Source organism: Ambystoma mexicanum, chromosome 1p, assembly GCF_040938575.1.
Source record: "Ambystoma mexicanum isolate Mex_15411 chromosome 1p, UKY_AmexF1_1, whole genome shotgun sequence".
Taxonomy (NCBI): domain Eukaryota; kingdom Metazoa; phylum Chordata; class Amphibia; order Caudata; family Ambystomatidae; genus Ambystoma; species Ambystoma mexicanum.
The window spans coordinates 940910133-940938033 of NC_090921.1; the positions used below are offsets into that span (position 1 = coordinate 940910133).

The 27901-nt window shown below is 46.5% G+C and overlaps 1 protein-coding gene across 3 annotated transcripts in view; it reads right to left on the reverse strand.

The window, feature by feature from the left end:
- The window catches only part of TK2 (thymidine kinase 2), a 977831-nt gene that overhangs the window by 876217 nt on the left and 73713 nt on the right, over nt 1-27901 (reverse strand). For 2 of the 3 annotated variants that reach the window (XM_069653073.1, XM_069653092.1), the window contains exon 3: nt 8358-8432. The exons of the other annotated variant lie outside the window; for it this stretch is intronic. In XM_069653073.1, the coding sequence (XP_069509174.1) occupies nt 8358-8432 (75 nt within the window). The remainder of the gene's footprint in view (nt 1-8357; nt 8433-27901) is intronic. 3 annotated transcript variants of the gene reach the window in all.

Genomic DNA, 27901 nt, shown 5'->3' on the forward strand with positions numbered 1-27901 from the left:
ACACCTCGCGCCGACACCGCCTTCCCAAACGGGCCCTGGGCGGAAAAAAAGGTAGCCACTAATATGATGGAGCCATTGCACCACTACATAGTTACTGCATATGAGGTACGTTGGCATAGTACCCTGACCTTTTCAAAGGGGGTCCAGAACCCCTCTCCAGTGGAGATGGGAGGGTTTTGGAGGCAGCCCCGACCATTGGGTTTAAACCCAGCAAAGAGGGCTCCACACGCTATTCCTCCTATGTGCCAGTTTGTCTTTGCAGACCGTTATCTCCAGCCTTGCCTCTGTGGTCAGATACTTGCCAGTGTCTCTCTCATTGTTCCACAGGGATGTATCTTTGCCAGAGGACAGACCAGACCAGGAATCCAAATAAAAGGGCGAAAGAACTAGCAAGCTGTACACCGACTTGCAAGATAACCAGATAATAGGGACAAGAGAGACTGAGCCGAAAGGGGAAGTAGCCAGCCTATGCGGCAGTCACCGGAGGAAAAGTTATCAGGGAAAGCTATTTGTTTATACAACAGACACTTCGAGGGCGAGCTGTAGAGGAATATATACTGGGAGAGAGGGACACAGGAGGAAGCAGTCAAACATGTGGCTGTCATGGGTAGCGAGCTTTAGGGGGATGCCGCTAGCCAGAGCAGCAGTGAACCAGAGATTGCGGCAAGGAAGACCCCAGCATAACAAAACACCCAATAAACCACCAGGGACGGTTAAAAACACTTAGACTCCCAAAACACAAACTATTACCACAGACTGGAAGAGCTAACACTATGTGGAGGCTAGCCGTGGAGCCAGTGGGCAGGGTTTAGACCTCTTTTAAAGACTTTCCCCAACACATAACACATCACGGTGGCGGAGGGGAGAGGAGTCAAGATTCTGTAAAGACGGCATCGGAAGTCCCCAAAATTACACAGAGGTTCTGGTACTAGACTAAGTCAAACACTATAAAGGAAACAAACAAAGTGCAAGGCAAAACCTAGCTGTATTGACATCAAAATAAAGCAGGGACAGCATACACGCATCCAAGTCTCGTAGCTCTCAATGTGCTTATTTTAAATTAATCTTTCATCATAATTAGCATCACACTGTAACAAAACCTATGGGGTGAAGGGATTGATTAAGAGCACAACTACATACACATTCTCTAAGGGTTAAACTTGTGATTGGGCAACGACAATCTAATGTCTCCTCCTAAGACCACCTCTAAATTGTTAATAAAAAGAAATCACCTCTACAATGTATTATTGGTTAGTCTAATACGTAACTTGGCGGTCTTGGGAGTTTTGATTGGTTGGTTTTGAACTGGCCAACCTTGGAGGTCTGACAGGTCATCAAGACATGAGCCAGACAGGAGAGTATGAAAAGTCCATGGACTGCTTTCCTTTCCATTAAAAAAATATACCATCCCTTATTCCTAGGCCATGAGCCAGATCAATTTCTTTGTAGTTGGCTTTGTACGGCATCTTATGTCTGAGAATATCTACGCGAGGAGTGAGGCAGGTATCCTATCTGTGTCTGTGCTAATGAATAGACAAGTGTTTTTCAATTATGGGCCACATGTGATGAGACCGCGTTTGAAATTATTTCACCCTGTATTTATTCAGGTTTTAGCTAGTATTAGTGCATGTGTTATGGTTTCTTTTAACACTGGGAACACTCTCATTATGGGATCATTTTGGATTTATTATCCGCTCGCACCTGGCTCACAATGGTTGGATGTGGTCTTCCAAACATTATTCTTCTTACCCTGGGAATCATTATCTTGTGCCTTGTCGGCAGCGTTCAGACCCTCCCCAATTACTCAGTAACCTTGCCTTGGGTTGCTAGCTACCGTCTGAGCTCTGCACGGATCTATATTTCTATGATTTAAGCATCTTAAATTCTCATGAAGTCTTGAGGTCTTTTATTAACTAGAAAGTGTGCAGTGGCCTCCATTTTGGAAAAAATTGGCTGCCCATTTCTATTCCGTTTCTTTGTTAGGGAGTTATATTAGCGTCGTTCATGTTGCATTCATTTTATACATTGCTTATGTTAGTATTCTTCATGTCTTTATGGATTCCATGTTAGTATTCTTCATGTATAAATGAAAATTTGAACCAGTGTGAGGTTTCTTTATAGTGAGTGCATATTTGCTTTGTGTCTAGCTTCATGCACATGTAATGTCACCACTTTAGCTTGGTTTTACTCATGCCATCTTCAGCTCATAGTGTGTTTATCACCTGCCTGGGATATGGGTGGTACGTTTCTCTTAGTAAGTAGGGTGCGAGTTTACCATGCGAGGTCAGAGGTAGAATTGAAGGACGGCCAAAGACCAGCAAGGAAGAAGGGGCAGCTTGTGGAGGAGATTGTTGAAGCAGGTGAGGTGTAGGTTTAGGCGTGTATGTGGGTCTGCAGATTGGGTGTGTGTGTTTGCATGGCAGATGAGCAGAAGCAGATAGTTTAAGGAGTGACTGTGAAGTGGACTGGACTAGGTGAAAGGAAGGGGTGTGATTGCTTGTAGTGGGAGGAAGAGTGCAGTAGTGGGCAAAAGGCTGTAATAGTGGGCGGAGGAGTGCAGTAGTGGGTGAAAGAGTGTAGTAGAAACTGGAGGACAGTAGCAGTTCGAAGGCGTAGTGAAGTGAATGTGAAGTGAATTGGGAGTGATGATATCAAAGGGTGGAGGTGTGGAGCAAAACACTGGAGGGATGAAGGATTGGAGTGAAGATTAAGAGGTGGGGATAGCAGTCAGAGCAGCGGAATAGAGGCAAGTGGGCGGAAGTGAATTAGCCCGAGGAACACCTAGCGAGAATACAGCACAGTTACCACTTCCCTATTAAAGCACTAACAACTGCTAAGAGTAGGGAGAGTGAGTAAGTCCTTGAGGGAGTTTTGAGAGCCTTCATTTAGGGAAGACAGTGCAGAGTAATAGAAGAGTATTAGATAGTAGCCGGTACCAATTGGTAGCACTAACCTGGGATAAGGACGTCTGGGTTAAGGAGGGAACCCCACGGGATATGAGAGCAAGGGATGGCCCTACCGCCCACAAACCCAAAATAAAAACCCTTGGACCATCCTTGAGACTCTACGATTCTGTGCTATGCTGCCATAAGTGGTGGCAAAAGTGGCATTCAACAGACCTCTCCCCCTTCCCCCGACACAGATGTCAGACTATGCAGGGGCATCTTAACAGATTCTGGGACCTGGGGCACAGACAGCATTGGCCCCCCAAAACTCAACCTCCTCCCAGCCCCCTGAAACATCCCCCCCGAAACCCATGCCCTCTCCCAATCCACAAAATGAAGGGATTACATACCCGGAGTCAAATTCAACAGCACTCCTCTAGGCTTTAAATTAATTAGCTAGTAAATCAAATATGAACATTACACATCTCTGTGACCCATTTCCCCAAGAGGGTGCTATATTGAAGAAATGTTCACAATTTCTTTTTCGAATAATATATTATTAGTCCGAGTCGGACTTAGCCGCTAGGAGGGGTCGATGAGTGACGCACCAGTGGTTCGGGTCAGCTGGCAAAGGTCGAAGGAGTGACTTTGAGGACGTTGATGTGTAAGTCAAAGGGCTAGCTGGCTAATCCATGGCTGTAACCCCTGGTCAGAGTCGGTGTGTGACTCGCCAGTTATTTGGTTCGGGTCCTGGCGTCGGCAGCCAATTCGGGCATAGCAGGTGATGGGCTTAGCTAGGGCACAAGGCTGCGTCACACTGTTTCACAGGGCAAGCAATAGTTCGACTTGGTGGAAAAGCACAAAAGCCACTGCCGGTGCCTTCCCTCTCCTTCATGGTGCAATAAACACTGAGTGACCGGTTCAGTAGAACAAAGAACTTCCGCTGGTCTGGCCTTCCAGCTGCTGTGAAGCCCGCTCTGCGGGGGACTCAAGGACAGGATGGTTCTGTTCAGTATCTGCTCTCCAGCTTCAGGAGATTCTGACGCAGAGTGGTAGGTCCTGGTCCACAGCAAAGGACACTCCCAATGTGCCCTCGGAGTGGGCAGATGTTCCTTTCCGGCTTGGATGGCTCCTTCTTCACATCAGGAGAGGGCTTTGGAAATTTGGAAAGCACAATTTTCCCAAATGAAGTCCAGTGAGTTCTTCTCAGGTGAATCTTGGTGTCTTGAGAGGATCTGAGAGAATCAGAGAATCTAAAGAAGAGGTGGGAGACCCCTTTTTTTAAAGGCAAATGTCCCCAGGTGATTGGACTAAAGCTAGCCTGATTTAGTGGGTCTAATCCCTGTTCTTGAACAGAGTGAATTTTGCCCTTCTGGTGTCATATCCAAAGTGCTTTGCTCCCGAGGAAGTGGAGGGGACAGGAAAGAGAGACAGAGAGACAGAAGATGTTTGGAAGTCTCCTTCCATTGACCAGGGCCTCCTGCTTACTCTAATACCACCACGTTCTCTTCTCACTAATAACAAAGGCTTTTAGAGATGCAGCAACCATAGTGTGAGGCTACCCCCTTTGAATCTGTGTGCTCCTTTGATGCCCAGGACAGCTGCCTCTGGTGGCGGGTGTTACCTGCCCTCACAAAGAGATCAAAGAAGAGACCCAGTCCTCCAGGTTCCTGTCCTGCCATTTGGCAGTCTGCACCTGGCTGGCCAGAATACATATCACCTGCCACAGCAGAGCTGATTCACAGGAGTTGATACATGTGCGATATCAATTGGAATGTGGTGGCCATGATCATAAGTAGTACCACGCACCATGCCTAAACCCAGGCGAAGCTAGTTTACCCTGCCACCAGCATGGGTTACTCCTGATCATCATAGTTTTGGTACAGGAGAGGGGCATATCTGTAGCGAGTATGCAAGAAATGAACTAAAAGAACATGGCGCTGAGGCGCAGCCATTATGGACATTCACTTCCATTACTGCAATGAAAGCCTACGTTTTCGTGTGCTCAGTAAGTAGACGTGCTTTTTTGCAGTGGAAGCAAGGTCACATAATGATACGTTCAGTGTTCAGCTAGTTATTTGTTTAATGTGGGAAGCCAGCAGAAGGAATTTGTCCATGTAAGTGGTAGGTTTGAGGAAAGCAGGTATCATAGGTCCTTAGGAGAGAGGAAGGTGAAGTTGGTCCTGGATGACAGTACTTAGGGGGGATGGATAGCGTGGTTTGGAGCCATCAACGAGAATGTCATGTCCCGTTTTTGCCAGCGGTTGTTTTGGTGTCAATGGAAGAGTATGCTCCTTGTTTCCTGGGTTTCGTAACATGGCCACCAGTGTGCCATGCAACAGTTTAGTCTTTCCAGAGGAGGCGATCCAGCCGGAGGACGTTGCAGCCGTGAAATCTGACAGCGATGGGAAAAATGCTCAAGTACAGTGAAGACCAGAGCAAGGGCGGATTGCTATCTTTCACCTGTACACTCATAGGTTTGGTCCTTCCTGCCTACTATTCTCCTGTGCTACCCTCTGTACTTGTTCCTTTGTGCCGTTCCATTGATGTTAACTGTGTATCCCTTGTTTGTAGAGCTCAGTCCTGTTGCTCCTTTCTCATCTGCCCTGCCTCTCTTCTTGTTACCAAGTCTCCCGGTCCATGAATGAGGTAAACTTACTTCTACTTCAAGAAAACGGGGTCAGCTTGCACCCGCAGCCTTAGCCCTTACCACTGCTCTTGTTTTGCCTTCAGCGTTTAGTCAAGTCCTTCACTCAACTGCAGCTGTTCTGTTCTCCCCACGAAGACTGCCGCTCGCAGAGGAGCCTGAGACACGTCTGCACTGCTACACAGGACCGCAGGGTTTTCTCTTCCATGAGGGTTTCCCTGCCATTTTGGTGACCCTGTAAAAACACTTGGGGTGGACAGAGATGGTTGGGTGGTTCTTATAAGCGTTGCGGCTGATTGCATCTGAACATGTTAGTCCATTGGACATTCAAGCATTTGGTTACCATAATATCTGCTAAAGTTAACATTTTATCTATTTTGTTAATGAAGGTGGTGTCGATTCCGTAGCATTTCTCTTGCAAAGCTGGGCCCTCTGGCACAGGTGTGGGTTTGAAGCACTACTGGTACCGGTACTGGACTACTTTGAATAGGACTTTGCTCCTGTTAGAGATTGCCTCAATGGTGAAGGTTAAGTAAGCTAGCTTAGCCTTTGAATCATACGTTTGCATTTGGTGTGCAGTGACTTGAGTGAAAAGCGATTCTCTATGTCTGAAATCCTTGCACCACGGCCTTTCAAGGATCTAATCAAACGTGTGTTGTTGGCGATCTCAAGGGTGTACCAGACGGTTTGACTTTGGTGCGACTAAACATTTAGAGACACTTGTTTTTTTGGCACAGTGGTTACATGTATCCAGAAGGGCTGAGAAATTCCCTGTGGTGGGGAACATTGTGAATGTTGCCTCTACTGCGAGTAGCAAGAAATTAATTCTTGGGGGAGCAACGGTCAATCACACAGCTTTTAGCCCGGCCTTTGTGGGACAGCTTTGTTTGTGATATGACAAGAGGGATTGCAGTGTTATGGGTCCAGTCGAGGGGGAGAGGGTTAAGATTCAGCGTGTGGCCTTTGACATGAGTGGTAGAGAGTATGATCTTTTTAAGGTCCATGGAGTCGGTCAGAAGGAATAGGGAGTCATATAGGTGTTGGTTGGGAAACAGGGACATTGAAATCTCAGAGGAGGATGTTATTAGAGTAGGAGACTGCTGCAGAGGAGATATAAAGTTAAAAAGATAATCATTAAATGTACCACTAGACTTAGGGGGCAATAATGCCTAATGTATCCAATCCACAGCAACAAGAATTCCCCATCAAGAAGGAACAATTATCTAATGAAAGTGTCCTGGTAGCGTTCCAGTGTTGGCGTGTCAATAGTCCTGTTGCCAAAAGATGTCATCAGTTTACCCTTGGTGATATTAAGTAACAGTTGGAGTCGCTTTTATACCAGTCTTATTGGCTAAAGAATATTCTATTCTAGCCACTGTTATTGCTTATTAAGCCCACATGGTGTTTTGCTCATTACATCTATCTAGTTTTGTAATGTGATTAGCTTACATGCCTTAAACTAATGCCTGTCACATCTATGGCCCGGTCCAGTGTTTCACTTCCTATTTCACGATCATAAATCTGTCATTCCCGACATTGCGAGCGATACCGTTTCATTTGGCCAATCGGATACTGTATCTGGGAGAATGACATGCCTAGTCTTTCTATTAGTAAACAAACATGTTCTTCACCTGTTCAAAATAGGGGCAGTGTGACTCCAAAGTTACTGCAGCGGGTTAAACCTCAGCTGTCACACTAGCATTTCCATCACCATTTCTTTTTTGTTATTTCACCGAGACTGGCCTTTTAACAGCCTGTCTAAGGGTTGCTGAGAGCCTGTTATGCAAAGAGGCTGGACAGCGCATCTTTGCAACAGTGACCAGCCACTCCTGAAATGTGCAGGTCACGTTTGATTATAAGGGGACCTGTGCATTTTCTAAAAATAGAGCAAAGGAAACAAGCGGATTCCCTGTGCTTCTTTCATTTTCATTCTTTTTTGTGAATCTGCCCCATTGTGCTGTTGGGGATGCTACCAGTTCACAAGTCAGAGACATATATGATGGAAGCTGTAGCACCGTCCTCCTCTAATAATTCAACCTTAAGAAGAAGCCTGGAGTGAATACATCATCCGGTTGAGGGGCATTTCAATTAAGTATCATCAACAGAGAAGAGTGCACCTATCAGTTAGGGGTCTTGAAACAAAGAAGACATCCCATCATTCAATATCAAAAGACTGCTACAGACAAACAGTATATGCCTGCTTCTTGGGCCCTTGGAGGCAAAGATCGCCATGGAAAAGAGTGAACAGAATGTTAGCTCAAGAATTGGTTCTGGTTTTTGTGAGACCACTAGCAATTTGTGACGAAAAGGTGATCTCCGTAATGGGGACCAAATACAATAAAAATTGGCACCCATCCCAACCCAGACACCTTGGCAGGATTAAACCATTTAAAATTGGGTTTATGAGGCCAAGGAGATGAATTGAAGAGCAAGATAAAACATGCAGTGGGTGCTTGGAAGAGGAGTCACATGCGGGTACTTGCACACATATTTGGCCATACGGTTTACACTCAAATAGTTTGGGTACAACCAACTAGATACGTTTGCAGTTTCACAATGTGTTGTAAGGGAGGCTGAAATTAAGAGTATATAACATTGGGATTTTGTTTTTGTAACTATAGGTCTATTGTTTCATAAGGAAACTTTATAGAATGCTAAAGTATTGAGCTGTACTCACTATGGACATATCAGGAGTTAGCATGCTCTCCGACAGTCAGCACATCTCGTGAGTCTGTAGGAAACGTCACTAGGTGTACCAGTATTAAAGCGGTAGCATATTTAGGATGTGCACAATGAAAAAAATGAAACACACTCGACTTCAGTACCTCAATATTTGGAGTTTTAGAAAAGAATTCCAGGCAGGTTGACTTTCCACTTGCAATATTTCCCTCAATGCAAATCTGAAAACAGAAAAAGGCAACATTATAAGCAAGTACTCTAGTAAATGACTAACAACCATGCCAAGTACACACAGCTTTCACACTTGGATTGAGCAGGTCTGCATATGTGCAGCTATTTTATGCAACCCCCATCAATATCCCTTGCTGGCAGGCCTCATTCTCATACCACTAATTTAGGCTGATTGGATTAAAGAAAACAGTACCGGGGCAACCTGACCATGATGGTTGGCTACTGTGTTCCTCTCTTCCACCCCTCCCCCTTCTCCATCTCTGGTGTGCGATATGTCATGGGTTAACTTATATGGAACATAGTGTGAACATTCCGTCCACTGTAGCAAGTGAGTTAGACTGGGAGAGAGGAGGATGGCTGTCATCAAAGGCCTACCTGCTTCAACCGATGACTTGTATAATTGTTACACAAACTGGCAATCTAAAAGGTGTATGGACTAAGAGTGCTATGGTTACCCTCGTGGGTAGGGCTCCCCCATACAAAGAGAGTCCTCTCTAGGATTTCCATTTAGTGCTTCTATCTTTTGAGGTGGCCCATTTGAGCCCTTTGAATCAACAAACACCACATTTTTGACCTTAATAACAACATTCCTAGTTGCCATCACATAAGCACATAGCTTAGGAGAGATGGGGGCTTGTTATTTAGCCCTCCATTTCTTAAAGTGCAACTGGAGGATCTCATTCACAGATGCGATCCTAAGTTTGTGACAAAACCAGGGTTTCAATTTTTTTAAATTGCAAGATGTGATTTTCCCTGCTTTCATTCAGAATCCCAAATCTATCTCCAGAGCAGAAACAATGGCACTGCGCTATGTGGCAGCATGGAATGAGAAGTCTTACCAACCGGTAGTATGGTGATTGCTATAAACCTTTATTAGCAACCAACAAAGCCTATCCATCCCCACTAGAGGTGGTTTCCCTACCTCAAACAAACCAAATCCTGGACAGTCAGGAGATCTGTGTAGCCCAAATCAAAAGTTCACTGTCCTAGTCCAAACTCCTACTCTATCCCTACCACTTAAACACAAATTCTAATCTAAGAAAAGTTATTTCTACAGCCCAGGAGAATTACTCCGTTCTCCTGGGTATTAGTCACTCAAGGTGCAGCGTTCTCGACTTCTGGAAATGTTCCAAGGTTCAGAATCAAAACACGACAAACTTCTACAATACTCCAGTGGGGCTAGGAGAATGTCTCCCTTCTCCGGGCTTGTTCCCCATTCTTTGTAAGCCTCTTCCAGGCTATTTTAATTCTAACTTCTTCAACAGTTCTTGTAGTTCCCTACAAGGGTTTCCTAGCTCCTCTGCTTTCTCTACTTCCTTATATCTCGCCCAACTCGGACAAAGAAGAGTCTCGTCTAAGGCTCTTTGGTGCTCTGAAGCTTGTGTCTCTAATACAAGGTTGGAACAAGGAAGAAGACATGTGTCCCGTTGGTTTCAAAGGAGCACTGACTCTTAGCGGGATCTGTGTTGACGGAGGAACAATAAATAAATAAGAGGAAAAAAAAGAAAAAAAGGACGTCTGCGTCTCACATCACTATTGTGTATAGCAAAAGTATTCCCTGGTTCACGGGCACGTGCACAGAAGGCTATCTGGAGGATATCTCACCAATGATGCTTTCAAAGACCTCTGGGTTGATCTCTTCGAGGATGAGTTCCAACCGATTTGCAGCTTCGACCTTTGGGGCAAAGGTGGGGGGCAAGGTTTTCAATTGCCAGCCCTGGGTTCAAAGTAAGTCTCTTTATAACTTCTTTAATTTGTCACTGTACTGAGTTATGACTCTACTTGCCTTTTTTCATCTCCATAGATATTTTGAGTTTCACTTACAAATCCCACAGCTCCCCCCCGGACTTTCTACCATTCCAGTTAGCTGTTCGGGGTGCGGAACGTTTCATCGGTTCTACCTGTGTCTGTTCCATGATGTTAAGTTTCTTCCTTCTTCTTTCATTGGGGGCCACTGCAGCACTTGGCTGTAGGCGGTTTGGATATTTGCGGACCTGACCAACCAGCCTTTCCAAGTAGTGTGTTGTCTGCACTTCTGGATGTTTCTTGTACAGTCGCCTACTTGGCTTTGTGGTAGGCCAGTGCTGGTGGTTTCAGAGCTGTTATCGGACTGCATGGTCCACCCACCACAGGTCACACCACCACCACACTTTCTCTTGGTTTTACTGTGTCGTCCCTCGGCGACTAACAAGATACTCTCTGGGCATCCCATACTCAGTCTTTTCAGTTTCACTCGACCTCTTTTCGATAGGCTCACTTTCGTATTGCCCCGTTTCCTTCTCTTGGGCTGGTATGGTGCTGGACCGGTCTCGCCTTTTTCCCTGGTCTCTCACTCGCCCTCCCGTTTCCATGTTCCTCATGGAAAGGGGCTCCCCTCTGGGGAGAAGTGACACCATCCGAAGAATCATCACAGTTAATGCGAGGAGAACAATCCTGGAATACGTACCCAGGACTGTGAGCTTCAACAAATCGGACCATTTTTAGGTGACCTTTGGAGCAGCGATGTCAATGAATGTCATGTAAAGATGCCAATGGTTCCCTGGCTATCCAAGGGCCTCCCGAAGCTGGCCTGTTAGTTATTCAGGTGACACTTCATGTCAATCCTGAAGACCAGATCGTTGTCTTGACCATGATGGGCTGTAGAGTGACCAGGGTATTTATGGATGATACCAGGGACATTCAATGCCTGGAAAATCTCCAGATGCACTAAAATTGCACCTCAACCCCTTTAAGATATAGATGGTGAAACTCTATCCTCAGGACAAGTCACAGTACAAATCCAACGCAAACAAAAGTGCATCTCTCGACATGAGGAAGATAGATCGGTTGACTTGATCAGGCCACCCACTATCCTCTAACGTTTGGATGGCTTTGGTTAAGCCTGCACAATCCACACATCAATTGGAAGGCAGGCACGCTTTTTCTGGGGCCAGAATATCGTATGCAGCAATATTCCTAAACAAAACCAGAATCTTCCCCAGGTATCCCTGGAACAACTATTGCAAATAAACCCCCTAGGTCTCGTCTTATAAACATTAACCCGATTCTGAAGAAGTATAATTAATTTTGGATGGATGCGCAGAGGCACAAGTGACAGATCTACCAACACATTGACCCAAAGATTGTGCTATCGATCGGCTACCAAATAATACTCTGTCTTTTAGCTGCATGCATGTATTGTGGTTGCCCGATATGAAAGCTCAAAAACAAAATTTAAGAACAAATCTGACATATTAGAGAATCCAAGTCCAAGAAGTATAGGATGTCTGGATTACTAAGGTCATAATATAATCACTGTTAAAGACAACTACCACCTTGCCCTTATCTTAACCTTGAAGCGGCACAAGGGGATGAGATTTACACCAAATTAGACCCGAGAAAAGCATACCACTTAGTTTGAATAAGGGTCATTGATCTATGCTAGATGGCCTCCCATACCTCTTTGAAAATCTGAAAACAGGGTCATATCCTTCAGCCTTTTCTCTGATCTTCTCCCAAGTTTCAGTGTATCTAGATGATATACTGGTCAATTCACTGCATCCAGAAGAACAAACACGACATGTCCGAGTACCTGAAATGTCTGTGACAGAACAAACTCCTTGCAATACCTGAGGAGTGTAATTTGATGTGCCTTCCATTAAATAGCTGGGCTATATTCACTCAGAACATGGCATCTCTATGGATCTGAGCAAAGTATCAGCTATTCTTGATTGGCCTGTCCCTCGATTTCAAAAGGATCTAGGTTTTCTCTGCTGTGGCAACGACAAGGAATGAAGAGACCGACCAAGTGGCACTGGATGAATGCTATATACTTTTTTTTTTAACAGAAAAGTAAACCTATCTATCCTTGACTAAAGAAACTCGGGTGCTCGTCAGGAAGTTTGTGCAAATCCAAATCAAAAGGCACAGTCCCAGTAAAAAAATGCTCCTACGCTGTTCCTGTTACTAACATAAACAATAATACAAGTTCTGGTTCTGCTCGTGACCCAAGAGAATGACTCCTTGCTCCTGGACGTAAAGTTCCATACACGTTTTGGGGTTTCTTGTGACAAACAAAACAAAAACAGTTCTAAAGTATTCTCCTGTGTCTAGGAAAATGACTCCCTTCTCCTCGCTGGTTCCTCAATGTTCCTTATATTTTCAGGAAATTTCTAATTCCTTTACAGAGGTTTCCATACACTTGACTTTCTTTAGAGTTTTTATCCTGCCCCCACTGGGACGACGAAGATGCTCCCCGAGCCCTTTTAGACTCTTCAACACCACAATTATGAGGAGCTGGCCAGAGAACAGTAGTTCAAAGTGGTTGAATTGAAATTTTATTTTTATTTATATTACGCTCGTACACAAGTGTTTCATCTCACTACTTTCTTGGTTTCTTCACTTTTTACAATCTCAGGTACTCTCAGTGCCCCGAATTTTACCAGATTACTTACAAAATAGAAGAGACTGATTCTCAGCTTTTCAAAAGAGAAGACAAAGAGAATGTTTCTCTTCTTAATTCAAAAGGGTGTGTTAACCACGCAGATTGAAAAGACTGGACTCTTTACAGGTCTGGTGTAAATTATTTATGAGCTTGGAATAGCCTTTTGATAGAGGCCGATTGGTTAGTTGCTAGGAAGACCAGCCCAAGATGATTCTGGGGTGTGCGCAGGAGGACATCTATTTCCCAAGTGTTTTGCAATATGTCTTTGTCAACGATTGTCCTCAAAAGTCCCCTTAAAACCCGTTCTCAATATTGATTCTCTAGAAGTCCCCTGGAAGGGTTTCTGTACCTTCGAAGGAGATCAAGAAGATACCCCCCACGAATAACATTTTGGGGAGTTTGGATTGGAGTTTTAAAGACAGACTCAATTCACAACCGCTGAGGTGAGTGTTATCTCTCTGTTAGTTAACCGTTCTTTATGCTTGTTTTCTTAGGTAACAGTTCTTCATACTAGCTTGTTGTTGTTTGTTTGCCAAGGCTCTCTTAAATTTCCTTTGGCTGTCTCTTTACCACTCCCGTTAACTGTGTTTGGAGTCAGGAAACTTCACTGGTTCTGCCTGGCATCTTTTGATGATCTTTCATTGGATGCTTGTTTCCTGGGCCCTGTACTGCGGGTTGTTCCTATGTTGGTAACAGACTCGGCCATCCCTTCCGTATGGGTCATTCAGCCACCACAACTCTGGATGCTTCTCAAGCTTTCCTATGCGACTTCAGGAAAGGCTGGTGTTCGCCGTTTCAGCGCAGCTGTCGGACCACACGGCCCACCCATTACAGGTCACGCCACGACAACCCAAACCCTGTCCTTCCATTGGGCGGATTCCCAGTCTAAAGGTATAATGCTTTCCGGGCGTCTCACAAATAACATACATTTGTTTCACTGGGGCTTTATGCCGATTCTCCTCTTTCTCAACCTTACTCTCGCCCACCAGCCACCAAGTTTCACTTGTATAACGTTTGGCATTCTGCCTCAGTGTGGCATGCCTTCTCCACTTTCTACTTCCACTACTGCCAACTCCTAGTCAGCCAGCAAGACGTTCTTGTGCATTCTCTCGAACCACACTCTCCACGTCTCTCGCCCGAGCCTTTTGAATCTTCCTTTGGGTTCTACCATGGTCTTGGCGTCGATCTCGCTTTCCACTTGTGTCTCTCTGTCTCTGTCCTGATTTCTCTTCCTTGTCGTTTGTTTCTGGCATCTTGATATAGCGGGGTCTAATATCCCTGGCATAATATCAGTTCCATTGACAACAGCTGGTCAAGCTTTTTTCCCCGATTGACTGTAGCATTCTCAGGTTTTTCCTTGTCCCTGTACCTATCACATTAAGATTGTCTGACTCACTACAATAACTCATGGTTTGGGCGATGTTACTACCATATGGGGTGGGGAGTTAAAGAGGCTGTGTCCCCGATTCACATCCTTGTCCCCAGGAGGGGAGTTTCTCTCATTATGTTCCTCCCGCATATTACCACCCCTCAGGGGACTACTGGTTAGCGGCTGCACCTCCCTAGCCTCATGGAAAGGGTCTTCCCGCTTGGGAAAAGTGACACTATCTGAAGGATTGTCACAATGCCAAGCCTATTTCAATCAGGGATTTATACCACATTTTTTTCATATTGTTCTGCACATAACTATCCTGAAAAATGGTGAACTGACTAGTTGGGAAGCAAACACCAACAATGTTTTTCACACCTTAAGGTTGGCTTTTACTCAAGCCACTATTCTGCGCCAACCTGACACTGCAAAGCCGTTTTTGGTGGAGACTGATGCCTTGAAGTACGCCATTGGTGCGGTTCTTAAACCAGTCCAAGATGGATTATTGGAGCATGTCATAGCTTACTTGTCTAGGACCCATATGCCTAGTGAACATCACTTCTCTATAACTGAGAAGGATCACCTTGCTATAAGACAAGCCTGCTTGGAATGGCGACATCTCCTTATGGGAGCACGATATACGATTAAATTCTGCACCAGGTTTTACAACATATGGAGCACCAAAACAGTAGGCATGCTAGATAGGCATAATTTTTGCACAGTACAACGTCATGCTTACTTGCGTGCTGGGCTCCAAGAACACAATTGTGGACACCTTGTCCCACCAACAACCCAACCCCTGCGATGTATCTATTGTTTGTGAAATCATTCTACAGAATATGAAAATCATATTCTCGTTACTTTGTTTTACAAGATACCACTGGTACATGGGTGGGAGACTCATGAAGTACTGAAATTACAGGAAACAGAAAAAAGCAAAGGATACCTTTTTCATAGTAACTGATTACAAATTCCAACACAACAGTTTCAAGAATAGGTGGTGCAACTCGGGCACGATACCCCCGGTGGCAGGACAGATAGGGGTCAAGATTACTTGTGATATTATCAGACAACATTTCTGTTGGCCAGCCTCATCTAAAGATGTTCGGGCCTATAAATGATCCCTCTCCCTATGTATGTGTATACCCTCTGAGCACAAGCCATGGACTCTCTCGAACTAAACCCCTAGGCAAACTGGTGAAACCCGATTTACCAAAAAAACCATGGCAAATAAACAGCACTGATTTTATTGTTGACTTGCCTCCATATAATGGTTGTACAACGATTGTGGTTAAGGTGGACACATTCATCACCATGGTTCACTTCAAGCACTACCCAACGAACCATCAGCAGTCGCAATGGCAAAGGTGTTTTCGGCCTATGTTTTAAAGTTACATGGCCTCACCTCAGTGATATCAGAGAGTGGCCCACAATATGCTTCTAGATTAAGAGGTCACGCGTGTCGATATCTTAAAGAGAGCCTTGTCCTTAGGATAGCATGCTCAAAACATTTACTTAACAGAGGCAGTCAGCAAAAACTGGAGCAGTATCACTGCTGCTATAACACCAGCTACATATGATAATTGGGTATCTCTACTTCTCACTGCAGTATGCTTCATCTTCTCTGTACATCCCTTCTACGGAATTCCACCCCATGGTGTACTTTTCTGTGCTTCCACATTAAACCCACCTTTCTTCCCTTGATCAATGTTTTACAAAACTACATAACCTCTACATGCAGGCCATTAACAATGTTATTCATTCTCGAAATCAGATAACAAATATGCCAACTATAAAATAAGCAAATCACCCCAATCCAAGATCGGTGAGAGGATATTGATTTTGTCCCATAAACATTTAATACCTTCCAAATTGTCTTTGAGATGTTTTGGACCGTTCTTGATCTCCGACAAGATTCATTCTGTGGCATTCAGGCTCATGCTTCCTCTTTTCTGGTAACGGATCCATCTTGTCTTACATATTGCCCTGTTGAAACCATAGGTCAACTCAAACAAGCAGCAGCGTGTACCCCCACTGCCTATACTACGGAAACATTTCGCATGATTTGAAGCTCAAATAGAGAGGACCTCTGCAGTAGCTTGTTTACTGGAATTGCCATTTCCAGTGCGTTAGGACTTGGGAACCAGCGTTGCGTCACAAGTTTAACAGGCTGCACCCATGGAAACCAGGTGAATGCATCCTTGGTGGGAGGGGAGTGGTGTCATTACACACATTGGTTTTTGCTGGTTCTTGAGGCAGTACTGCCACACACCCCTTTAATATCTGGAATGCCCCTCAACAGTGCACACATCACCCTCCCCAAGATGGTGAATGCTCTATGTTCCACATTTCTGCTTCCGGTTGAGCAAAGAGACAACCCTGGTGCCAGACAGGAAAAAATGATGCAACAATCATCAATGTGTCGCAACTGCAAAGGTAAATCCTGCCCATGTCCTGTCTTGGTACTTGCCCTTCAGTCTTGTTGACGTTCCTTTCCTTGGTTCTTCCTGTGCTTCCGTTTTCCCTTCAACCCCACAAAGCAGTCTTTAGTAAAGCTCTGTCCATCGTGAGCTCAGCATTCCAGAGTGCCTGAACTCTTACGTCTTCATCTCCTTCATCCCACCACTTAGTCCAGCCCGCTAGATCATCCAGAGGGTTTTTCACTTCCTTTCAGTGGTTTTCCTCTGTCACGGTCTCTGCTCGCCTCACACCCTGCCTCATTAGTAGTCCTACGCACTGCTGGCAAGGTGGCTACTTGAGAGAAAAGACCAATATCTCTTTGTCACCAGTGTGAAGCATTTGTCGAAGGGGAGTGGAGTCGCCGACACAAATATTAAAAAGGTGTGATAAATATGAGGGGATTAGATCCTTTGAAGGGTGCAAAGGGGAATTTGGCATGTCTTAAATAGACAAGTTGCAATACGACCAACTGAGACACTGAGCCTTGAACCCCTCCAACAACAGATCAGTGTTTCCATCAGTTCATACAAAGGATTAATTTCCAGTTTATACAAATTCTTAAGTGACGTAGTTAATAAAGGCATTCCTACGTCTGTTTCGGTCTGGCACAAGCAGTACACCGAGGAAACCTGGACAAGGATATGGAGCCGGGCCAAGAAAATATCAGTCCAAGCACAACATGCAGTTAGGTTATAGGTTTATATCGAGATGGCATTTAACACCAGAAGAGGCAAAGCATTTTAAAGAGGGGGCGGGAGGACAGGGATATGCTTAAGGGACTGTGGGGGGAGCGGATACATATTTGCATATTTGGTGGCACTGTCCTAAACTGAGGAAAAACTGAAGATATATTGGGAACCATTAAAGAAATGATGAGATCTGCAGTGCCTGCTTGGGTCTATGGGAGGACAACGGGCTGCGCAAGGGTACCCCCAATATAACCATACAATTGGGCAAATGTTTCTCTTAGTGAAAATTGCAATTGCACATTCTGTAAAACATCAGGAGCCCCTATGGTGGAGGATGGGCTGGGTAAGACGTGGAGTCTCTTGATCTGCGGGGAAAAAATGACCTTTAATATTCACAATAAGGTGGAGATATCTTTTTTAGATGGAGCAGTCTTTGACTTATGTTAAACATAACAGACCTCACATGCCCAAGCCGGCTTAGAAGTCTGAGCCTAGTCGTGTGCGAGGGATCACAGAAAGATGCAGGGATTGTGGTATTATGTAGAATGTTGATGTCCTGGACAAAGGGGGACACTCATATAAAGTAAACTACGAATGGATCTTCCTAGCATGAAATATACATGTTAGTTGAGCTTTATATATAAAGTCTGTCTCTCCCCCTTCTTTCAAATGTGTTGTTGACAATGAGACTAACTGTTGTGAGCAAGCGGCAAGTTGGCCGCGGAGCGCGTGAACGTCTCAGCATTTTATTGCTACACTTTGAGAGGACCTCTTTACTTTGGTCTTTTATTTTTAAATGGATTTCCATGTTTGGTGACATTATGACATTCCCTGGTTGGATAAATAAAGGAAGAATAAATATGACTGCAGCATTGTGGATTTGGATCCATTATTTTTTTTGATCGCTGTGGAGTGCAGCTCGAACTTTTGCCTGGTAAATACTGGAGACAGGCCCACAAGTATATTGGCTGGGATGATACGGTAACCTTAGCACAACCCTTATGAGGAAATACTAACCTGGCTGAAGTAAATAAACAACCAATCTGGCCAGAGTGGGAGGAGGCCCAACTCATGGTGGTGGGAGACGTGCTCGCGGAGGGGAAAGTGGTGTCCTTTGAGGAACTGACATGTAGATCTAGACTCCCGAATACAGAGAGAGATCACTATGTGCAACTCACGCATGCAATGCATAGTAATCTACACCTACTCTATGACATACCACAATACACTTCACTAGAACGCAATGTTCTTCCGGAAAGCATCATGTCCAGGGTCACCTCTGTACTCTATAATGCCATAATGGCTTTTGCAACACAACAAATGTCTAGTCTGAAAGCAAAATGGGAGACAGATGTGGGTGTTATTGATCCGGAGGACTGGGTGGTGGCATTGATGTCCCCCAGGGAAATTGCGATTGCCTCTAGACTTCGACTAATTCAGTTAAATGTTTTGCATCAAGTCTACTACCCCAGGATGTCACTTCATAGATGGAACCGGGTCACCAGCCCAAACTGTTTGCCATGTCAGGGGAAGGAGGTACAATTACACATCCTCTGGCACTGTCCTCTTATCAGAAGCTTCTGGCAGAGATGCTGTAACAAACTGGCTGGGCTGGGGTACTTAATAGAGAGGTGCCTCTGGACCCAAAGAGACTGGTTTTGGGTATCTAAGAGGGAGATGAGACTAATAAATATGAAAAGCTCTTTCTGTCCACATCGACCGGACTCATTAAACACAGCGTAGCCCAATGATGGGGATCACAGGAACACCCTCAGTTTGCACAATAGGTGACCGGTGTCAACATTTGTATAGCCATGGAAGGCCGAATATACACACCAAGGGGGTAGCCCGAAAAGACAATGAAGATCAGGGTAAATGGGAAGAGTACTGATAGATATAAGTGGAGGGTCTCCAGTGCGATAGGGCTGGAGATGGTGAGGTAAAGTTGTACTGCATGCTGGGATAAGGGATAAGGGCTAAGGTGAATGTTTGTTTGTACAGATTACTTGTTTAAAAAAATCAATAAAGAGTTATATAAAAAAAAGAAAGTGTTCAATTCGCTCTCTGTAAAACATCTGAAAAAAAAACACGATTACAAAAAAATAAAACCGACTTCAAAAGTGTGACAAAGTATATGTTTAAAACTGTTAATCTGTGTCTTTTAGAGACACTGTTTTGAATATGAATCTCGAATTTTTAGTACTAACATGTATTGCAGATTGTACCTTAAAATTAGTATTGTCATTCCACCAGGGAGCGCTGAGGTGTGTTAGTCCATCTCCGTTGGTCTCCTCCACAGGGCTTGTTAAAAAGGGACATGAGCCCCCCCTAGAACCTCACCGGAGTGAGTAACGGACCCCCCTGTGGCCTTCGGATCCCCTGGAACACAGACTGCAGCAACTCCGGTGTCTCTAAGCCTCATAACTCCTGAGATCTGGGCTATTGAGACACGAAGACAAGGCCCCAGCATTCCTGAGCCCGCCTGGCACAACCATTAATTCTGATGTGGTTGGTGCCGTTGCACGCTGTTGGAGGAAGCCCCTCAGAATACCAACAGAGGCATTGAGGTCGGGGGTCCATGAGGAGGCCCCCTGCCACATTTGAAAGCAGCGTAGATCTCAGCTGGACACCCCCCCGCCCCCTGAGATCTGCTGGGTACCGCAGACGGTTGCAGGCGGCCACCCCACGAGTCTCGGATCTGTCATATCTTCTACAAGCCCTGTTGGCTCCCCAAGGTAAAGGGCACCCTCTCCCCTCACGGATGTGCCCGGGAAGCCGGGGAAGCTGATAGGATGACATGCATGCTGGCGCTCCGGTGAGGAGGCCGTGGAACGCCTGCACATGCATGGTTCTCACCGGCTTTGCACGGCAGAACTTGGAGTGATCCCCCGGCGAGGAGCACTAACAAGGGGAGGTCGGGGCGTGCCCGCTCCCTGCCTGGTCCAGCAGCGCTCTGCCCAACCCTCATGGTCGCAGCCCGCACCTGAGGGATCTGCGCACTTGGCGGACACAGGGGCTTGCCCAGTCCTGCCCCCCCTCCGCTTCATAAGAATCTCACAAGCAGGATCCTGTTGCTCCTGCTGTGGCAGGCAGGGTTTCGGCGCCACAGACAGCACCCGCCTCCTGAGGACCTGCTTCGTTGTGTCTGCACTCTGACTTCATGTTAATCACCGCCCGAAGGGAGTAAAGATCCCATGGACTCAACCACTATGACCCTGATCCTCCTTCGGCTCTAAAACTAAGACTAGACCGCGCATCAGCCATCGCCCTGGGGTGAGGGTTAAGCAGTGCAATCTCCCGCGGCCCCAGCACGAGTGCGGGGCAACACAGCCCTTACCCGACATTCGAGAGACTCAGGTCTCGCCCAGGTGTAGGAGTAATCAAGGTTTACTGGAGAGGGGATTGTGGAGAAGGTCTCCTGTAACTCTCACTTTCCCCTTCTAACTGCCCACTGTGAGCAATAAAGAGACAGTGACCCCGTGGAGCCTGGTCCAGTCTGGATGTGAGGGATCTGGCGGTGGGACCATTATTTAGCCTGGAGCTGGTACATCAAGGTACAATTCAAGCAAAGTCTCACCAGGACCCGGGGGGAGCGAGGACTGTTAAGGTACACCACAGAATCAATATCTCGCCCCCCCCCCCGCCCAGCAGCACAGCGCCTCCGTCCCATAGGCCTACAAAGCCACGACCCACACATCTTGTCGGAGCTCCAAACGTGTCTGGGTCTACATACAGTTGGTGGGGCCCCCTCCGGGCAGCCCCTAGAATCCACCCGGATCCTCGTTGTCTCCCTCCCCGGACCTCCTCCGGATTGGGTCCCAATGACCCCTTACAGGGACTGGGTCTCGAGACTCTCCCAGATGGACTGGGCCCAGTCACTGAAAAAAATTCTGCCATCCCTCGATGGTTCCAATGGTAGTTGCCAGTTCACCCTCCCCTGCGCACTCTGGAGCGTTGGACGTTCAGACAGTGAACCAGAGCACGACAGCCCTCCTGGAGGAGATTTGTAGTTTTAGGGCCGACATTGGTAGAAGATTGTACTCCTTAGACAAGAAAGTGGACTCTGGAGGACCGTCCTGGCCCTGGAGGCGAACCAAACTTCCGTCGACTTACTGGAGACTCAAATGGATATGCGTCTTGCGTAGCTGGAGAGACGAGAGGAGAAATTCACTCTAAAACTTGACAACCTTAAGAATAGGGAATGTCGTAGTAACCTGCGATTCCTGGGGATACCGGAACGTGACGGTGGGACGCAGGCTGACATTGTTAGAATCATCAATGAGGTGATTAGCAAACTGAGGATGCCAACACCACTGAGCCGACCATTGACAGGGCCCACAGAGCGGGTGACCCATCCAGAGGCCCCAGGTCAATACTAGCGAAATTCCACTATTACGGGGAGGAGAGCAAGATCCTTGAGTTAGCTCGGAAGAAAGGTCCGACAGTCTGGGAAGGTGTGAAGATTTCAATCCATCAGGACCTCTCGGCTCTCACCCTTGCGAGGAGATGCCTCTGTGGCTCTCTTACAAAATGGCTCCAGCCCAAGGGTGTCCGCTATAGATGGGGTCACACTTCCTCCCTCTCTTTCAAGTATGATGGCTATAAATACTCCCTAGTCACGGAAGATGACATACAAATAGTGTCCCGGGAGCTTCTGGGGGAACCCTCCCAAGAAAGTAACCAAGAAAGCAACGATAAGGGAACAGAGAGACCACGAAAATCCAATGAGAAGTCTGGTGAGCCCTCAGAAAGACGCCGAGTTCGTGGCCACAGGAAATTCAGACGGGTGGTCCCCGCCATCCCCTAGACCCTCTGAGGTCTGAATAAGACTTAGCAGCTGGAAGCTGCAACGTGGAGGGGAACGGATATTTCGCCTAACGAACTCTCTGATTATGCCGAGGCGGTCTCTGCTCAAAGGCCTCGGGAGGTGCCAGACCCCTAAATGGAGGGGATTCCTCAATGTTTCTCCAGGAGGGTGGGGGGACAAAGCAATGCTGAATAGGGGTCGGTAGTGGCACTTAGCACCTATTAGATCCACGCCGAAGCGATCGCTGCTTAGGGGTCTTGGGAGGCTCCTTGCTCCCAAGCGAGAGTTGTTTCTTGATATGTGTTCAGGGGGTGAAAGAAGCAATGTTCAGATTTTCATTTGGGTTGAAGCTGGGGCTCAGCCAAATGTGGGCTGTGTTGTTGTTTGTTGCCCTAGTGGAGGCAGATGTTGGTGGCCTGGTTGGACGGCATCACATGTCGCAGGCATTCCAGGCATTTAGGGGTCAGCAGGGGGTAAGTTGGGGAGATGTTTAGTGTTACGTCGGGGTTGTTTTTGGTTAATTATACTGGTCGGGGGGCTGATTTCATTGAGGTCCACTTACTTCAAAAAATACTCAGTGTTGCCGGCCCTGGGGGAGGAGGTGGGATATAACTGCCCCCTTACAGGACTACACAGAGCTGACTTTTCCTCCAATCGCTGATGCTTTTTCTTCGCTGTCATTTGGTTCGCTGAATGTCCAGGGACGGATTTCTCTGAATAAAACATTGTTGGTGATGAAGGAGTTCAGCAGGTTGAAACTTCATTTTCTGTTTTTGCAGGGGACCCACTGGGCAAGGGGTAGGGAGAAAGCGCTTAGGTCCAGATCCATTCAGGAAGTTTTGCATGATTCAGCTCTGACCAAAAAAAAAGAGGGGTAGCGATTGTGGTGTCTCCCAAAGCACACTTCATTTCGAAAGCTCAGCGCGCAGACCCAACTGGTCGATTTGTAATGGTGAAAGGGAGGGTCAGGTGGAAGAAAATGAATATGGTATCTATTTGTGCCCCTAACGAGGCACAGGACCAATTTTGGGAGGGAGCAAAAATGAAGATCATGGGATTCACAGAGGGGCTCCTCCTGGTGGGGGGTGATTTTAATATGGTTCTCCACCCGGATTTGGATAGGAAATCAGACTGCCCCTGCACAGATCTGCAAGACCAGAGGAGGATGGCCTCAACATTCCAAGCCACGAATGAGGTGCTTGGCCTTCTAGACTCCCTCTTGACACGTCAAGGTCGGAATCTGCTTTTCACATTCTTTTCTAACCCACACTCGTCTTTCTCTAGGATCGATTATGGCCTGCTCGACAAAACCTTGCGGGAGAATATTACAGGATTTGGAGTGGAGTTGATCCCGTGGTCTGACCATGATCTAGTCCGAGTCCAAGTGGGTATCCCCCCCGGGTACCCCTGTGTCCACGAGGAGGACGTGTAACATTCTCCTGCTGAGGGACAGGGAAACTGCCCAGATCCTCCTCACAAACATTAAGGAGTACTTTGAGCTTAATGATAATGGAGAAGTGGGGGAGGTGGGAGTCTGGGAGGCCTTTAAGGCTACAATTCGAGGGATCTTAATTGGACTGAGGGCAACAAGGAAGCGAGTCAGAGCCAGGGGAGGAAAAAACTCTCAGGGACAAAATAAATGCGATTCAACCAAGGGGGAAATTCTGATCCCAAACGTTTCCGGGTAAATGGGCTGAGCTTCAACAGCTCAAGGCGAAACTGGCTTCTCTTATGGTTGGGCAAACCGAGAGAAAACTGTCCCTTCTTAAACAGAGGTATATGGAGAGGGGGTGGAAGGTGGATAAAATCTTGACCTGGAGGTTACGTGAGCTTAGAAACAGTAGAAGGGTGGATGCGATACGCCTTACGGGGGCGCGAGAAATGCTTTAGCGACCTGGGGATAGCAGAGCAATTCCTAATATTCTATGAGCGCCTCTACACATTGGAGTACTCGGGGGTAGGATCGGAGGCCGACAAGTTCCTGGACTCTCTTCCGATCCCCCACCTCTCTCCAGAGAACGTGGACCCCCTAGAGAGACCCATCACGCGCCAGGAGGTAGTGGATATGATTGGCTCCATGAAGGGGGTACTACCCCAGGCAAAGATGGCTTCACAATCTTCTTTTACAAGTCCTTTCACTCCACTCTGGCCCCATTCCTATCCAAGTTATTCAAAGCAGCCCTGGATTCAGGGATGCTCCCCCAGTCCATGTTGTCGCCCAAAAGAGTGGAAAGAACCAAGGAACTGCCAATCTTATCGCCCCATTTCCTTGCTGAATACCGATCTGAAGGTTTTAGCAAAACTCTTTGCAAATAGGTTAGCCCAGCACCTCCCCTCGCTGGTCCACGGTGACCAGGTGGGGTTTAACCCTGGGAGGCAGGGGTCTGATAATATCAGGAAAACCTTGGATCTGATGCATGAGGCCAATAGCAACAACATAGAAGCTTTCCTTCCATCGCTGGACTCAGAAAAGGCCTTCGACCGTGTGGAGTGGTCCTATATGGGCAAGGTCTTGCAGAGGATGGGGTTAGGTGAAAGGTTCCGCAGGTGGATTTCTGCTCTGTACAATGGCCCGTCTGCCAGGGTGTCGGTCTCTTTCCCCCTTTCCCAAGTTATCCGACAGGGATGTCCGATCTCTCCCCTCTTTTACACCCTCGCAATGGAGCCTCTGTCTATAGCTGTAAAACAGCACCAAGGGATCTCTGGAGTTAGATGCGGGGACCTAGACTTTAAGCTATCCCTATTTGCAGACGACATTCTGGGTTATATTACCAATCTGGAAGAATCTCTCCCGAACCTCTTGAAGATGATCAAAACATTTGGGGCCTTTTCCGGCCTGAAAATTAACCCATCGAAATCCTGCCTTATGCCAATGGGGGGAGTAGACAGGTTAACTGAAGGGAAAGACTTGGTTGGAGGTATTAAGGTTGAGAGTACGGCTACACCCTATCTGGGAGTTCTACTTCCGAGGAACTTGGAAGTCTTTTCCAGCTGAACTTTCCCCCTACTCTCTCCAAGATACGTTCGGACCTGCAGCGGTGGAACCCACTGACCTTTTCATGGTTTGAGCGCATGGTATCCTTAAAAATAAATATCCTTCCCCGCCTCCTATACCTTTTTTTGCGCCCTCTCTACTATAGTGCCAGACTCATTTTTTATATCCCTGCAATCTATGACATTGCAGTTTATCTGGAATGAGAAAAAGCCAAGGGTCAAATTTGCCATCCTGACTCTTCCGAAGGTTCCAGGGAGGATTTGGACTCCCGGACTTCCGCCAGTATTACAAGGCAGCCCAGTTAAGGGTCATGTTAGAACATATGAAAGATGAAATGCAAACCTATTTGGCATATATAGAAGACACCCATAAGCATCCCAGGAAAGTAAGAGACCTCCTGTGGGCCCCGACCAAAAGTCTCCCTGACAAATTCAGAAACCATCCGACTTTGTTGGTCTTGTGGTCCCTATGGAAGCAAGACAAAAACCCATACACTCCTCTCCTCTTGGCCATCCCCTCTGTCTTCCTTGTGGGGTCACCCCCTTGACCTGGGAAAGAGAGGTTTCAGAGATACCAAAAGGTGGTCTGATATGGGTTTGGAGCGAGCCGCTCAATTATTCCAGAATGGTGCTTTTATTGAGTACAGCACCTTAGCGTAAAGCATGGGGGAGCACCCGATCTCTATTTTTGAATACCTTCGAATAAAAGAGTTCCTGACTAGTTCTAAATGGGACGCGACCCTCTCTCGCCCCCCAAACCCTTAGAGAGATTGATAGTGGAAGCTACCTCGAGAAGAGGATCCCTCTCCAAGGCAGACAGGGATTCAAACAGTTTTGGGAGAAGAAGTGGAGTGAGACGCTGGATGAGTCAACCTGGTCTAAACTCTTTGGGGTACTGTTTTCGGGTTCCCTCTATACGGCGGCCATGGAACATAATTTTAAAGTCCTTCACACATGGCATCTACTCCCTGAGAGGTTATCTAAAATGTTTCGATATACTCCCCTCCCCCCTCTGCCCCAGGGAGTGTGGCCAAAAGGGGTCCTGGTATCACTTGTGGTAGGAATGCCCTTCAATCCAGATCTTTTAGTCGGAGCTCCTGAGCTGGATCAAAGACATAGTGGGTCTCACGCTTCCTTTGCGTTCCAATGACCTCCTGTTGGGTTTCCCCTCCCAACCCCAGACTCAGGCGTCTTTCCGAGGGTGGTTCAGGCCATGTTGAGAGCGGGGAGACTAGCTCTCGCCCAGAAGTGGAGGTGCAAATCAGCTCCATCTAGAGCTGAGCGGCTGGCAAAATTCTGCGCCATCTTCACCTACGAGAAATGAACTGCTCTGGTAACACAATTAACACAATTAATGCCTTCCAGCTGGATTGGACAGTAGTGCTCTTGCATGAGGACTTTGGTACAATGAGACTCTGGAGTCCCTAAACCCCATTTGTACTTGGTTGAAAATGTGCAGGGGGAGGGTTAAGAAGGGGTTGGGGGGGGGTTGAATTTTACTAGCATTCGCTAACTGTGTTTTTCTTGTTTGAGTAAAATGTTTAATATAAACTAAGTGGAAACAAAAATGTGTACTGTTGTCAGTAGTATAGTGTGTGAACTTGTGTGCATATGTCTTTGTTAGCTGTACTTTTTACAACCCCTTTCTCCTACGAGTGAAGGCTGGCTGCTTTGTCACATTACAATTGTTAAAGTCAGGAACAATAACTCAAGGGACGACATCTCTAACATTATCATTCGGTCTGTTAATTCTCTTTCCAGAGATAAGTAGAAATTCTCCCTAACGTGAGTGTTTTATGATGATATAAGTATCCACCCCCATTCTTGCCTCATCATATTTATCGAGTAGGGACGATATCCCTCAAAGGTCCCCAGGCCAGTAACTCTTTTCCTCTCTCACACCGACCCACCTCAAATATTGTGATGCGGCAGCGTCACTTAGCTATCGCACAGCATACTCGTGTTTGTAGAGGGATCAGGAGCTCTGCTTTTTTTTCATCATCGTCTGGATTTTGTAAGTCAGTCAAGTTGCAGAATCCCAAGGCAGGTTACTATTGACTGTTATGAAAGACATTGTTCTCCAAACTGAGGCGATTCAGCGTGTTTTTGGGAACGATAGTTGGCTGTAACAGACATTGCCACCCCCAGGTCCTGTAGTTTTGAGGCAGGAGGCATGTTTCCCCTAAAATGACTAAGGGTTTTTAACATTAAAACACCTCCTACATACATCCCCAAGAGATCTGCTGCCAAGGGCCATTCCTCACTATTCGCAGCTTCGTATGAATTATAGTGCAGTAACGTCTTCATTCATCTACAGTCTTAATCCTGAACACTCTCCTAGAAGATCTCTGAAAGAGCAACTCCTTGGCAGCATGCAAATATGAATTGATAGCTGTACTGCTCTACTTGCTGCCCATCACTTAAATGATCTAGCCAGGATCTCTTAGAGTTACGCAAAACCTGGAGGTGAGTGTATACAAATCCCTTTCATGGAATAGCACAAATGTCTACTTGAAAGGGACCCTGCAAGACAGTCCACAATCTGCTGTGGCTGCACGTTCATAAAACTGCTGCAGCTCTCCATCGTTACCTGTCGGTCATAAGAGTGTAGAAAAGCCGGTCCACCTTCTATTCACAAAACAGGTTTGAAAATGTGCCAATGAAATAGGAGCATGTTGCAATTAAAATAAAGAGCAAAGGTGGCTGGTGGTCTTTCT